Source organism: Hylaeus volcanicus, chromosome 8 (assembly GCF_026283585.1).
Source record: "Hylaeus volcanicus isolate JK05 chromosome 8, UHH_iyHylVolc1.0_haploid, whole genome shotgun sequence".
NCBI classification, from domain to species: Eukaryota; Metazoa; Arthropoda; class Insecta; order Hymenoptera; family Colletidae; genus Hylaeus; species Hylaeus volcanicus.
The window spans coordinates 7,305,672-7,321,710 of record NC_071983.1 but is presented as its reverse complement, the minus strand read 5'-3'; the positions used below and the strand labels follow the sequence as shown (position 1 = coordinate 7,321,710).

The window sequence follows — 16,039 nt, the reverse complement described above, 5'->3', positions numbered from 1 at the left end:
TGTCCATTTTTCGAGTAACATTTCACGTTCGCCAGAATTTCTAGCAACGATCGACACGGATGCATCGTTAGGTGTGATCGGTCGTGGACGAAAAATATCCAAGCAACCGACTGTGCGACTCCGACAACGTAAAATGATATAAAAATGATAACCCGTCGTGAACGAGGTCGCGCGACACGGTCGAGAAATATCTTCGTTTCTTTCGAGCAAAATCCGACCGAATGGAAAGAAACGAGTAAGGAAGATTACTGGTGCGATCAGAAACTTTCATTTTCTGGAAGGAGTAAGCAAGATGGCGCGAGAAGAAGGTTCGGTTTGAAATTACGAAGCGGGCTGATATGAACGTACCATAACGCAGCGGGTAGATTTGCTCTCGAGATTTCTTCGAAAGAAAAAGTAATCCAACGTGTAACGGTAAAACGCGAGGATACAACTCGTCGTGTAACGTAAATTCTTCTAGAGACGTCACGTGGTCCCGGAAGTCAGCATGGTGACAATGACCGCGTGCGTGGAATACTGGACGAGGAGAAAATAATCAGGTCAACAGATGTCTTAAATAACGCGGAACGGTATGGTATTCGGTATGTGCGTGACGCACGTGTCGGATGCGAGTCGACCGACGAAAACGCGACACCAGCGACCCGTGTTTCGTGTGCGAAAGACACGACGAGACTGAATCACCGCGCATTGAAGAAAAGTCGCTCGTGTTTCTCTTCGGCTCCCTCCTCTGCGGCTCTTCGTTTGAAAGATTGCCACTTTTTTGCCACTTTATGCTGATAGCAGCCCAGAAAAAAACGCAAAACCTTGTTCGAATAATAGACGTCGAGTAAACAGGGACGCGTTACAGCTCCATGGGGTTCCGACATTGAGAATGGAACGTAGGAGTACCGTTTAACTTTTTGGGGTTTATCATTTTCCAGTAATGCTTTTTTCCCCAAGTGCTGATCGAATAACTGACAGTAGATGGTGAAATGAAAATTATCGTGCGAGAAAGAAATTTTTATCTTAATTATAGATCACAGTTATTGCATGTAGGAATTAATTATGTGCCTCTGTATTCTATCCTTTATAGTTCGAATTTAAACAGATATATTTACTCGTCATTTTGGTACATTAAAGTACCAAACAAGATGTTTTGTTCTGAAAAGTCCAACAGACGCGTTTATTTCAACACTTTTCATGTGTATATTTATATGTAATTGTATTTTCAATTTAAAATTGAAATTTCATGAGTTGTATATGACGTACTAAATCTATTGAAATGTAATGTAATAGATAACAAATAAAATTACACTTAATTACACCAATTTATTCCTGACCTTTATTCGATCGAGTAACTGTTCCGGTAAGATTTGTCGGTTCAAATTGAAATATAATATCATTATGAAATTCAAATTTGAGATTTTATTTAAGTTGTACCAAATAAAAAGTTATTTATCTTTCTTTCATTGTTTAGTTTTATTTAGATAAGAATGTTACTCGTATCCGATTGGTTTCGAGAGACTCCCTTAATGTTTGAAGAAGTTACTAAGAAAAAATTAATTTCTTACTTGATCAAGATGTTCGTGTCTGTTTAAAAACGCGTCACCAAAGATGCAAATTATTTCAAAGACGTTATTTCAAGTGACTGGTATATAACAGAGCTGATCACATTGGTAAAACACGTGTACTTTTCAGTTAACTGTATTTCAAAGCAACGGCAATTATGAACCGGTGAATCAAAATTGAATAATAGCTATGACGTGACAAAGAGTTGTAAACCGTCTATAACGCTGCAATTTACTTTGTCATTAAATGTATACTTTGTTATCCTTTATTTCATAAAATGTTCCAAGAAAGATTTTCTGTAATAAATACTTACAGTTTAACAAGTTTATGAAGTAATGGTTTTAAATATTTAGAATGTAAAATTGATGGTTAAGCTAAAGTAAATGGAGATCGCTGTATTCCTAGACGACTGACCATTGAACAAAGAGGAAGATGATTCAGCCATCGCTACCTATCTCCTGGACCTGATTTCGTATCTCCGTTCATACGCATTCTTCGTTCACGATTCCTCCTTCGTTTCTTTTTGTGACTCGACACGGTCCTAAATCCTAAATAAACCATCGGTATCTATCCCACCTTTACTTCCAGTGTTTGTATATCTGCTTCCTGCTTCCTAGAGTCCTTCCCTTCCTTAATTCTATTTTTTGTCTGCCTTGAGAAATTCTTATCCCAATGCGATTCCTGAGGATACGATTCCTCGTATCCCAACCAAGCAGACTTTCTTCTTCCCTCAGTTCTCTGAAGCTGTACCTAGGTAACTCTATTTTTACTCTTTTTCCAGATCACTCTCCGCGAATAGACCAAACTACAAGATCTCGATCCCGATACAATTTCGTCGAGCCTCGTTCGACCTAGGACCGCAAAGGGCTGATATATTTCATGTACTACTTATAATTTTAACAAAACCTCACTTGAAATTGTCCTTTGATTACATATGAATCATATGGGCCATCTTGATTTATATCGACCACGTCAATTTTATGAAAAACGACTTTTTATGGAACGCACCGATTTTCACGCAATCTCTTTCAATTTGAATGAAAATGTTATTTAGGAACTTTCCGAAAATTTGGTACGTTATAAAAATCGATATTATAAACCATTTAAAAGAAAAAAAAAAAAAAACATCTGAAACAGAACGTAAAGAACGTTCAGAGTTGGTAACAGTCGGCGTTGTTGCCACAATCACGTCTCGAATATTACGGATACATATGTAGATATACATATTGATTTATTATGGACGTGTGTGAAAGCAGTAAGACTGTAATTTTACGAAAATTTCCAATGCTATTTTTCAACTTGACCATCTCGAAACAACCACCTCAACGGATCCTCGTTTTTTTTTTAATTAACTCTTTAAATTTGTATTTTACAGCAATCTTATTTCTCGACGCCAGTGGTGGTCTTGCTCATTGTCAAGAGCAGATATTTTTACGCGATTGCGAGCGCGTGCCTTGGCGCAGAGATGCCCAACCGGTTCAACGCATAGCTTCCTGTATGCGTCGTTCATTTTACAAGGCGACGATGTTACATAACCGTCGACCGAACAGGCTGAGCAGCTCGTTCAGACCATGAATACGCATGTCAGGTTTATTTATCGACGTTCGTTAATCCCAATTTACAACAGCCCTGTTAATTATCGCTTGTGGGCGATTGGTCACTCTAACGAACGACACGATTTAATAAATTCTTTTTGGTTCGACTAGTCCCTCTTTAGGCGATCCTTTTACACCTGTCGAAAGTATAACTCGTGGATAAGCTGAGGTAAAAGTTAGACTTTGAATCACAAAATAAACTGATTTACGATAAACAAATACAAATGTAACTGTTACAGTGATTAAACGTCAAGAGTAATCTTGAAGGTCAGAAAGAAGATGAAGAACTGGTTATTCGTTATTAATTTTCGGAAAATTTGTCTACACCAATATGAATGCAGTTTATAAACAGGTTAAGGTCAGACTATTACAGGATATTGAAAAACAATTAATTAATTTTATATCGTCATCGTGTGGCATAATTGCTCTCATTAATTAACGCCGTTAAAAAATCACTCTAATTAACCAACTTATTTTTTTATTATTAATAAAGTATTCAGGTTTATTTTCAGATGAATTTTTTAGTATATTTCAGTAAAAATTTGTTTAAATGTTCAATGTATCCTTAATAACGTATCTCTACCATTCATTAAAAAATAATTAATGAATTAACGGAAAAGAATTAGCAATTTTTCAGCCCTTCACAGCGATGTTCGCCCTAAAAAAAGCATTCCACGATACAGAGACACGTCTAATGCGGTTAAGGAATTATCAGTGTGCTATCGCGAACCGATGGAATTCAACCGTGGATCCGATCGGATAATCTCAAGTACAACAAGATCATACAGTTACGTAATGCGTTACACGGACTGGTAATCGAGAATCCCGTACAATTAATACTAATAATGTCACTGGAAACGATAATATGCTACTATTTCACAAAGCTCCTTGGCGTTATCGGCACCGCTTGATTCAAAGGTGGGTAAATGTGTATCGGGTTGATTAATAAATAGCTTTCGCTGCCGGTGAGATGTAATCATGCTTTCGAAGAACCTCTCGCGAGTAGCAATTTATTAATTTGACTGCTAAACGATGAATGTTACAAATTAATTATTACTGGACTGCAGATTTGATCCATTTGTGATACAAGCTATTATGACAAATACACGTTAAACACAAGAAAAAGGTATGTACAGTTACGCAAAACAAAATAGTAAATTATTATTCTAATTAATAGATTATGTTCAACATACATTATGTAAAATAATAATTCACTACACAAATACATCAAATCCACAGTCTTAGAATAATTAATTTGGAAATAAATCGTAAGTTAAAAGATGGAAGGCATTTATGAATAGAATACGAATGTTCATGTATTTATAAGAAATTTGAATGTGCAAAAAACTACAAGATGTACATAATACGCAATAATATGACAAACTATTGAAAGTAAAGCTCGTATACAAACAGAATAAAGAAAAATGTTTTGAAAAAGATTAAATTAATTCCTTTGTAATTTTAGAATTTTTCGTTGAAAGATTGTCGACTATTAAGGGGGAAAATAATACGAAGTGGTCGATAAAACAGTATCACGAAAGTTTCCCAACGTTGGCAGATAATTTTAAAAATTATCTCACGTAAGAAGATAACGAAATTGTATTTCAAACACTAAGTATTCATAAAATTAAATAGTGCATCATCTGAAATAGCACTTTAAATCTTATTTGAAAAATGTCTATGTCTGATGCATATACCAACAACCACGTGGTTTCTTTTATCTGAGTAATTCTAACACGAAATGACCGTGAAATAAAAGTGGAATTGGCAGAAACAGCTTGGTTGAGAATTTTCCAGGGAGATTAGATACCGGATATCAGAGACGGAAAATTGCAATGAATGAATCATCTTTACTGCAAGAAAAAAATGTATACTTCTTTGAAGAAATAATCAAGGAAATTAGGAATATTATTCAGTTATCGCGATAGAAAATTGCCAGCAATTACGGGATATTCTGGATCGTATCAAATGCTACAAAATAAGTAGGATTATACATATATCTTTTCGTCCAAAGAAACGGAACTATGAGATCATGATTAAAATAAAAATAACACTAGGTAATTGCTGAATTCCAATGTAATGACTCAATTCTTCCTCTTCCAGTGAACCGTCCTTTTGCTAACTGTTCTACACCGATATCCCCTTTGTGCTTTGTACTATTTACGTATACCTGGAACAGCGGTTCGCAAGTACACGACCTTTGCCAGAAACACGTTGCCCGAATTAAGGAGTCTTTCTGGCGTGACGAGAAGTATTAAGCATACTTTCGGAATTTTTTTGTCAAAATTCATAAAATAAAATAGGATTCCAATGTTCGTTCTACCGATGATATTATTCAAAAAGAATACAAAAATATTTTTGTACAAACTTTATAAAACTTGTACAAGCTTCAAACTCGTTTTTCTCGAAACATCATTTTTCTCAGCTGGTTATCAAGATAAAAAAAAAAAAAAAATAACTCTCGAATCGATTTTTCTGAAATTTAAATACGTTCTTGTGAACTTCAGTAGCGAACATGTGACACACGGCTATTTTTAAAAATGCAAAATTTCATGCTTCTTTAAACATAAAATGAAACGAGCATCTTTTTCTTTATTTTTTCGCGTATACGAGACCTAAGTCTCAATCTGATGGTCATTTAATTTACCTACAATAATATACACAATGTTCAGTAATCAATGAATTCTGCTTATTGTTATTCTACCAACAAATTACAAGTATACTTGACAGTTACCGGTCGTAAAAATTAATTCTGTGCCTTCAGATCTATATGATTATTTCAACTCTAGTTTATACAGAAACATTCACCCGCCATTTTATTTCATTAAAGTATTAACTTTTCACAGTAACGAATAGATTGCGGAATTTTATGCGCTTATAATATAAACTAATGTAACAACAAACACATGCTAAACATAACTAAATGGTACGAATAAAAGGACTAAAATAACATTATTGTATTTATTATAAAACATAATACGCCTTCGAGAAATGGCTCAGAGAAATGTCAATATCCGTTAAATAAATTTTTAAAAAATACCAGCTCATAGGCGATGAGCTGAGACGAAACTCTTTTATATTTAGTTCGTTTATAGAACTCTTAGTTTCAAAAATAATTTAAAGAAGACGTTCCTAAAGTATGCTCAACTCTTCGGATCGTCGCGCCAGAAGGACCTGCGGCAAACTACAAGAAAAATTCCGACGCTCACAGCGACACGGAAGAATCACACACAGGTAGACAAGGCCTAAAAGAGAAAAGGAAGCACACGGCTGGTGCAAAAAAATTCTGGAGAACTGACCTCTTCGTAATCCTCGTCGTTTTTTTGATGCATTCTCCCTTACTCATCCGTTTCCAGTACAACAACACAACACTATCACACCTTTGGACACCTTCGAGCCACTGATCGCACAAAAAGTAACACACATACGCCGACGGTGGATTCCTGGTCACATGTTCGTTCGTTGGAAACGTATGACGCGTCAACGGATCATCTCCAGATCGCCAAGTTACCTCGAGGACGATCCACGCGTGACTGGTGTCGACTCACGGCGAGGTTCTCGACGCAACTGGTGCAGGTTCACGGAGGGAGGGTGAACACGAGGTCCCCGACCCGCTTTACAGGGAAAACTGTTACAGGAAAGCCTAGATACAGCCACTGTCGCTCGACGATTCGGATGACGCAAATGTACACGGTGTTTCGTTCAACACGTTCACTGACGCGCTAATACTCTTGAAAATTTCTATCGCGATTTAATTTTGTTTACAGACTTTTGGAAACTGCGTAATGAAATATTTATTTCGGCAGTTAGTTCTGTAACTTCGTCGAAATTCAAGTATTTCATTTAAATTCGTTTTCTATGACACTTAACTTTCAGAATGAATAGTTTTCGTTTTTCAGTGAAAAGCACCGTCACCCATATATGGGCGACGTGGCGATCAACGTGTTAAATGGGAATTGTTAAATATCTCACGAGGGAATGAAGATATCTTAAACATTATTTTACGAACATTATTTGGTTCAAGTGTACGAATTATACGGTGTAAATAGTTTTGTTGTAATTCAAGTGGTGGGAGAGATTCGAAGAACAATTTGATTCTTTTAAATAGAACCTTGTATATTTTTATGTATAATAAGATAGCGTTTATTTTGACAAATTCATACTCTACTCGCCGCTATTTCAGCTTTCTTTGATACAAAATATGATGATAGCGAACAAACTATAATTTAGTTGGATTTTAGTTATTTTTTAAGGTGATCGCTAATTGCGAGGGAATTTCTATGTACCTAATCATATTTCCAAGTAATTAAATTCAGTGATCACTGCGTAATTATCGTATGGGTACTTTACAATTGTCATCGTTGCAAATATATAGTGTCAATAATGAATAATAAAATATTCTATGATCCTCGCTTATTTCAATCATAAAAAGTTTATGTTTCGTTTAGTACGATAATAAATGACAATTACTCGTTAATATATCAATGACATTGCGCTTATTCTAAATCGAATGGCTTGGTCAAATTGGAGCCAAAAAAAAGTTATTCGAATTATTTAAAATTTTAATATCAATTCTCTTACGGATCTTTGTTGTTTGGATAAAATTACGTACTACCGTAGCAAATAGATACGATGGAAACATCAATGGCGATCTTCGAGAATCACGAGTTAAGTGAATTCGATTCAATTCCCGCCGGAAAGTATGTACACGTTGAACACATTGAATAATAGGGACATTAAGTTTCTTAGAGGGGGTCCATTGCCAATAGAATGGAGCAGGAAATTGTTTACTCTAACGGTTAACATCGCACTGCTTCCATATTCGTGTATTTCTAACATTCGATAGGACACACAAGTACTGTACAAATCATTAAAAAGTATTTAATAACGTGCCATTCATTTTCATAATTCCTGTGTAAAAACCACAAATTGTTTCGCGGTAATAATTCATGAAGTACTTGGATTGCAATCCCGCACAACTCTGGAAATAACCCATTGCTGTATTAGTTTTCCGTCAGAATTGAAATTTTCTTTGGATAAGACCGAGTATCCAATTGCTTATCGGTAACGGATCGGTTTCTTCGTTGGCAACGCGGCCATGATAGGTATCGGTTTGCAATTTTGCATCATCGTCCTTTTGTCACCCGATCGATATTATCGTAGCCACGATAATCATTCGTCGACGTAGCGTCCGCATATTTATATTAATCGATGGAAGGTTTAAATTGACGATGAATCGTGGTAAAAATAATGTCGAGTAATTATTCACTTAGAGAAGAATAACAACATCGAGGACACTCGAAGAACTGAGTGCAGTTTAATATGATTATAATGATACGATTAATGTATTAATTAATAATTAATAGTACTTTTAATACCGAGTCGTTTATTTTGAACATTTTGGAAATATTTAAAATAAATATCCTAAGGAGAAATACAATCTATAGGAACAAGTGAAATTGTCTGTATATTTTCCAAAAATTAAATATTTTAATTTCGTTGCGTATTTGAAGCAACCGAACGGATTTATAAAATGGAGTTTTTCGTCGCGTAAAACGCGAGATACCTCATGATTTATCACCATAATCATCTCCAGTGTCAATAGCCCTTAGAAACTTGCGAAACTCGGTGAGCTTTTACTAGAGCGGTGCGCGAACCGAAAATACTGCGACGTGATTTTCAGGCCGTGCTAATTCCGAGCTCCGCACAAATTTGCGCAAACACCGTTGCGCAAACTACGAAGTACCGATCTGATCCTTTCGTCTGAACTCGACAAAAGAGGATGTTACATTTTGGAGTAGCTCCGACACGAAAATTATTAATAAGACATTATTCGTTAGGCTTCGAGGAATTTTAAATTATAAAGTACGGTCGGTACAATAAGATACAATATTTCTGATATTTGGTATTCAACGAAGAAGAGATCGTGCTAATACGAACACTATCAGTCTTCTACGATACACGTGGGCTTAAAGATATTTGGTTTCAACTATATCACTGAGAAATACGGTCCATCTGGAGCTAAATGCAACGTGCGCTTAAAAATATCTTAAATTAAGTTTCGTAATGAATAATAAATACGAGAAAATGTTGTTGTATAGTTTTACTTGGAAAACTGGATTTCCATTTGTGGGAGGCAGGTCGAAAATGTTTGATAATTGGTTGTGAACGTTTTCCACGCGAAACGAACGTCGGAAAGCGGATGGAATGGCTCCGTCGTTATTGGACGATAAACGGTGCGGAACACTTGCAACTTAATGCTTCAGAGATGCTGAATCGACCAGGCTACGGGCGATCGATGCACTCCAACAAAGAGACGACAAACTGGACGAATGTAATGCTGAGGTTTCGTGTACATTGCGGAACAAAATGATAGCCCACTCAGCGTTTTCGTTTCTATTAAGCTAGTTGTTTCGAGGTAATCACGTTCAAAAATATAATTGGCAACTTTTGTACGGTATTACTGTTCTCGTACACGTTTGCATCAATATATCGATACGTACACCTACGCAAACATTCAAGCGGCAACGACACTGTCTGATACTGTGCACGTTTTCTACGTTCAGTTCCAGATTTCAATGAATTATATTCCAGTAACGGCGCGGTCAATAATCGTTTCTTCGATTTTATGCAATTTGTAATTTTGGCTTTTATAACATATCAAATTTCCAGCAACTTCCTAGACTGGATTTTCATTTAACTCGAAAAAAATTCACGCGAAAGTTCGTATCTTCTATAAAAAGCTGTGTGAAAATTACAAAATTTTGATGTCGTTTGTCGTGAAACTGGGGCGGTCAATTTAAATCGAAAAAGGCTCACATCATTCATATTTAATCAAAGAAGAATCAAGTGAAGTTTTGTTAAAATCCACGGAACACTACTTTGCGAGTTACAGTATATTAAAATTTGCTAGAAACACGAAATGCTGGTCCGCGTGGTGTCCAATATGGCAATGATGGTTCCTGCGCGAATTTCGCTCTCCGAAAGCCTACGTGACTTCATGCACGTAAATGTAGTGGTCGATTCCGAGCATATTCGAATCGGTTCCTCGCGTCATATCCTGCCCCCGATCATCATCTCGGTTGTCCGTCGGGTCTCGGTTAGTTTAGGATTAGATCTGAGTCGGATGAAAAAGCTTCGTGTTAATTACAAGCAGACGAGTGGCGCGCAATCGCGACGACCTAAAAAAAATAATACTGCACCGTGACAAAAAGTATCGAATATTTCTCGCGAAATCAGTAATGGTTATTTGCAATGCGACGATGTTTTTGCGAAGAGCGCGATTTAAACAGAAAATGTTGCGTATTCCTACGTCGATGCATAGGTAGTGGTTTACGTCATAGGATTGGATAAACATCGACACAATCGCTGACCGGTCACTGTTTACGAACGATTACGATATAGTCGTGTAACTCGGTGTTGTAAATCTCGGTAAACATTCTAGATAATTAACCACAACGAACCAACGCGTCGTGATCAACAAGCTCGCATTTAAGTCAAGCATCGAAGCAGCCTTCGTTTGAGAAATTAACGGAAAGATACGATAAGCAATGAGTTTTATTGTAATATCTGAGAATGCTTTCATCTCGTACAACTGAGTTCATTTTATCCCAACTAAGGTAAGTTCGAGACATTTAGAAGTATGCGGTGCTATAGTCACGTTCGCGTAGTATTACTTTTTTATATGTACTTTTTATTCTTTATGGGTAAAATCCATAATGAATATTGTATATCACGCCATCTGTTATATTTAAATGTCATACTGGACCATCTGAGGCCATACTCGCACCATATACATATACATGTATTATTGAGGTGGTAAGTTTTTTAATTTTATTTCTTTCTATATATATATATATAGGATATGTGGCACTGTAGTGGTGTGACTGTAGCGCCACCTGCCGAATATAAAGCTAAACACTATAAATAAATTTCATATATAAAGATAAATAATAATAACTGGAAATTCGTTGATCTGGACAATTCAAAGAATAAAATATTCTTTAGGATAAGACCATTAACCTCTCTGTTAATGAATAGTACACGTGATCGAATTTTACAAGTATCCTTTAATTCCTTGAGAATTAAGTTTAAACTAATTCTATCTTTTGCTTGGATTTGATATTTTATTTAAAGTTCTTTTTTCCATGGAATTGGCAGTGAAATAACACTAACGATAAATAAGTGAAAACAGATATCGATACTGTTCTCCTGTGCAGCACGAAATTTATTTCAATTTTAAGCCGTGTGCCTAAAAGAGTTAGGCATATTCCTTGGAAAATCTCAGTCGCGACGTAAATAGGATTTAAAATTACGACACGGAAGGATTAGCACACTCGTCACGGTCAAGGTGATCGTAAGTGGCTGTATATCGGTTGATTTGGATCGAACGTCTGCATTCCCTGCATTCGTTTCTGCGTCTCTAGAATTAGGACACAGTTTGAGCGATCCTACAGCGACTTACATAACTCGTGCGCCAAAATTCTTTCACGGCTGAGTTGCCGCACAGGTCAACCTTTTTTCGCGACAATACGATACAATTTTCCTCTTTACGTCCTCAGCGATTTTCGAGCGATTAACTCTTTTGGTAAGAGTGCTCTGTCCGCCGTGATGCTCTCGCAAAATGCGTATGTAATTATATAAGTAACACATATAATGTTATTAGATGGACGCCGGATATATCCGGCGCTCTTCCACACAGAGCATCAGATGGATGCCGGATATATCCGGCGCTCGTACCGAAAGGGTTAATACATCAGCTACGGACTTGTTTCGAAAAGTTCTACAACTTACAAGATAATGTAATAACTAGACTGCGGATCTTTATGGAGAATAAAATCTTCTCGAACGTGAAAATTGAACCTAAATAGGAATTTATTTTATTCCGCAAATGTTATAACATGAACTTTGCTTTCAATCTTTTTTATATTCTTGCATATTGTTTGCATTTCGTAGGTTCTTGCACGTTCAAATTTCCTATAAATGCATAAAGATCCGCAGTCTAGTAATAACACTTTTCGGTGTGTTTTCGTCTTCATTCTGCTTCGCCATATTGGATTCGCCATCTTCATTTTGGAATTTTGGGTTCAGATTCGTAATCAACGACCTCTAAAATCCCAGAGTACGGACTTTCATCCAAATTGAATAATTCTTCCCATTTTTATCCGCCATGTTGGTCCCGCCATTTTCAATTTAAATTCGTAATCAGCGACCTCAAAAACTTCCAAACACTAACCTTCACTCAAATCGCGTCACTTTTCGCACTTTGTTCGGCCATATTGGATTCGTCACGCTGAATTTCTATATCTTGAGTTCAAATTTAGTAATAGCACTCCCAAAACCCCCTGTACATTAAATATCATGAACATCACTCGATCAAAAAAACTGTAAATTTTTTCTTTTTATGAACTTCCAGGGGTGGTTTCACCCCCTAAATATAAAAAAAAGCCCTTCCCCTTATTGATACAAATTTTCAATTGCAAGTAAATCCATTAATACAATAATCCATCATTTTTCGATACAAATCGTAACCTACATTATAAAATAGAATAATTCACGCTTATTAAATAAAGACTCACCCAAACAACTATTCCGTTGTATAAATATCGCGATTAAATTTCAATAGATCGATTTTATCCGCTATCTGTTATTCGAATAAAATTTCACCCATCTCTGCTGTGTACGTCTGATAAGGAAATCTCGCTTCCATCTTGTTTTGTAGCTCGCAAATAGGACAAAAGTATGTACACAAGAGGTAGAAGTAATATTGCGTAATATTCCCTGCACGCACGTCGCAATATATTGACAGGACTTCAATAATATCAAATACTTTTTGATTGTTTCAATTCGTCCGCAATATCATCCAGAGGCAGACAACGTTATTGACAATACATATACGATATTACACAATAATATTGACCGAGTGTCTTGTTAAAAAACAGATAAAAGTGTGTACATGTTGAGGAATGCGAAGGCATAGTAGGAAGGCGAGTGAAAAAAACTATTCGATAAAGTACTACATAGCATAGCAATTAAAAGATATCTACATCCTGCTTGGCAAATGGAGAGAAAGATATGGACGATGAATTACCATGAAAATTCGTTACATAAAAACCTACAACATATCCATTCGCTTCTACAAAAGTGTTAAACAGCATCTGTTAACAAGGAAGCCTTTTGCAATCAAAAAGTAATAAAAAAGTTTCATGAAAACTTATCAACGGGTAGTTTAGAAGATGGAGTGCGTCGCGTCGGTGCCATCACAGAAAATGATAACAAAACTTTTAATGGAATAATTTGAAAAAATAGTTTATTCCAGTTTAAAACACTGTGGATGCAATCGCGATAAAAATTAGAATTATATTCCACTTCGATTTCGATTCTCTTCAACAGTCACGTCAATTTCCTCGGATTCAAAGAATAATATTAACCCTTTTAGTAATTTTGAAAAAAAAGGATAAAACGAAATATTTCAATGTTTGTTGAAAATTACATTAAAATTGTTTGTTGGTCGTCTTTGATAAATATGACTGAAGAATAAAAAGGATCATCACTTTGGCATAGTTTGACGTAGAACATGTAATGCAAAACGTACACGAAGTATATTCAATTAATTATACATTATGGATTGTTTATTACAATGTTAGAAGTCTCTACTTTGGTTACTTAACTCAATAATTTTTAGTCAACAGAACTCTAACTCCGTGTTATCTATAGTGGTGTAGATTCATAATATTATAATTGGGTCAACGTAATGCAACGCCAACGGCAGAAATATAAATGAGTTACGAACTACTAAACGCATTCAACGAGACCTGCGATTTTCAACCATAAACGCATAATGACTCGCGCACCACGCATCGATGCTAAAACAGTTACAATAACGCAAAAATTAGACATCGTATAAGAAACGTTACGAATTAAACGAACAAACTTTATACTTTTGTTGACTAGACCTATCGTTTCAATATGGTATGTACTTCCATTATCCTTTATCATAGTTAGAGTTATGACGCGAAAAAAGTACGAATTAGAGAGTATTCGAATATAACGTCGCAATACGATATGTACTTTCCTTATCCTTCGATATAGAGCTACCAAGTGAAAAAGTAAAAATCGTGAAGCGTCCTAATATGAAAGTTGTTTGTCGAGGTTGTGGACCTAATGTTCCGATACGATACGTGTTTCCATTATCCTTTATCACAGACAGACTTATGTCCCGAAAAGTGAAATTTGTGAGCTGTCCCGATATAAAAGTTGTCGGCTGTAGTCGTAAGAGTTTGAGGAAAAAGGGAAGTCGGTTGAAGATAGTATCGAGATCGAGAGTGAGGGTTGCGGCTGAAGTCCCGGTGACCTCGAAACGAAGACGGCCTCGCGGCCGGAGACTTCAGGATCGATATTCGCACCCGCCATTCGTGAACACATCCAACTCGATGCAGATATCACTCGGCCAGTGTCGCTTCCGTCTCCGCGACTAGACTCGAGTAAATAGCGAGTCGCCGCGAATTAATCGGTCGAGGTTCAGACAATAACGAAAACTAAACGATCTATTCCTCGTAATTGGTTGAATCTGTAAACCTCGATCGATGTCGACGTGAAACGACCGTTACGAGAGAAAAGATCGGCAAAACTTACCCACCTCTTCGCAGGATGCTTGAACGAGAAGCGGGTTCTTCAACATTCCCAGCAACAGGAAGTTTACTACCTCGATCGTCCCTGCACGAGTTCACACGGGAGTAAAACGATGCTCCTTTCTCGAGGGGTGCTGGTTTTTGTTCGTTCGGTTTTTTTTTAAATCGAACACCGGCGACACACTCTCACACACACACAGTCACACCGGGCCACACCACAAAAGAACCTTTTACGAGCTTCTTCGGCGTTGATCTAACCGTGGAACCGCGACGGAGTCGACGAAACGCTCACCTGCTCTTTGAAAACACTCTGTAGAACGGAAGCTGCCATGCTACTGCGCGCAAATCAATCAGCTAGCGCCATCTCGACGGCCGAGGCTACATTTACACAGCCTTTAACTTATTGTTAGGCTCGTGTAACGCTGATGTTATAACTCCCACTCGAACGAGTACACATCAAGGTGAAGTAGCTTAACAATTTTCGACTGAAGAGAGTCAACTACTTCCTGTAGTACCACTATCGATTTACGAAGAATTAGACGGTTACTAGTTGTATGGTTGTAATTTAAATGGATTCAGCTTGTTCGAAATTCAAAGTTATATTGGGTTGTCCAGAAAGTTTCTTTCGCGAGTTGCACTCAATTATTTGACGTGGTCGTGTTTATATAAATAGACAATCTAATTACATAGATATTCATGTTATAACAGTAATGGAGCAAAATGAATCGTGCACAATTCAGTAATGTAACATAAAACATAGACTATTGTACATGTATTACTTATTAATAAAGCGAAAGAAACTTTTGAGACAACCTAATACTTTGAGTTTGAAAAATCTTTTTTGTTGATATTTGAAAGATGTGTAGAAATGAATTCTGTGACTTTTTCAAGTAAATTTATCATAAATGAAACTTTTATTTATGTAAAGCCGACAGCGTGTAATAGAAATAATCAGTACATTTGTTTAATTTAACACCAAATTATTTATAATAATAAATCTTGGATTTTCCTCATGATTTTTACAAGCTTCATAATTCAAAAAATTAAGTTTCGTTCGATGACACCAGATTGTTAATGATTATTTAAAAAAAAGATTTAATTCAAATCAATTTAAAAATCGAATCAACAAATAAATGCATCTATATCTATTTGCATATTATAATATAATTCAACTGTAGAATCTTCTTCCATGAGTTTTAATTAAAACGTGACACTATTTCATTAATTTTAGGAAATATTTTATTTGTTAGATATTCTCAACATCCT

General features: G+C 36.2%; 1 protein-coding gene and 1 long non-coding RNA gene across 6 annotated transcripts in view; one reads left to right on the top strand and one right to left on the bottom strand.

Moving 5' to 3' along the window:
* The window catches only part of LOC128881263 (calcium-binding mitochondrial carrier protein Aralar1), a 31,288-nt gene extending 16,116 nt beyond the window's left edge, over positions 1-15,172 (bottom strand). Inside the window, exon 1 of one of the 5 annotated variants that reach the window (XM_054132146.1) lies at positions 14,782-15,172. In XM_054132146.1, the coding sequence (XP_053988121.1) occupies positions 14,782-14,823 (42 nt within the window). In that variant the 5' untranslated portion in view covers positions 14,824-15,172. Of the gene's footprint in view, positions 1-348; positions 666-6,442; positions 6,698-14,777 lie in introns of those variants that run through there. The other 4 variants (XM_054132151.1, XM_054132148.1, XM_054132147.1 and 1 more) reach the window with 4 other exon arrangements.
* On the top strand, positions 3,196-5,945 carry LOC128881267 (uncharacterized). The gene is made up of 3 exons (XR_008458028.1): positions 3,196-3,312; positions 3,383-4,061; positions 4,609-5,945. It is a non-coding gene; the product is annotated as an uncharacterized LOC128881267 (long non-coding RNA).
* Positions 15,173-16,039: the final 867 nt, after the last annotated feature.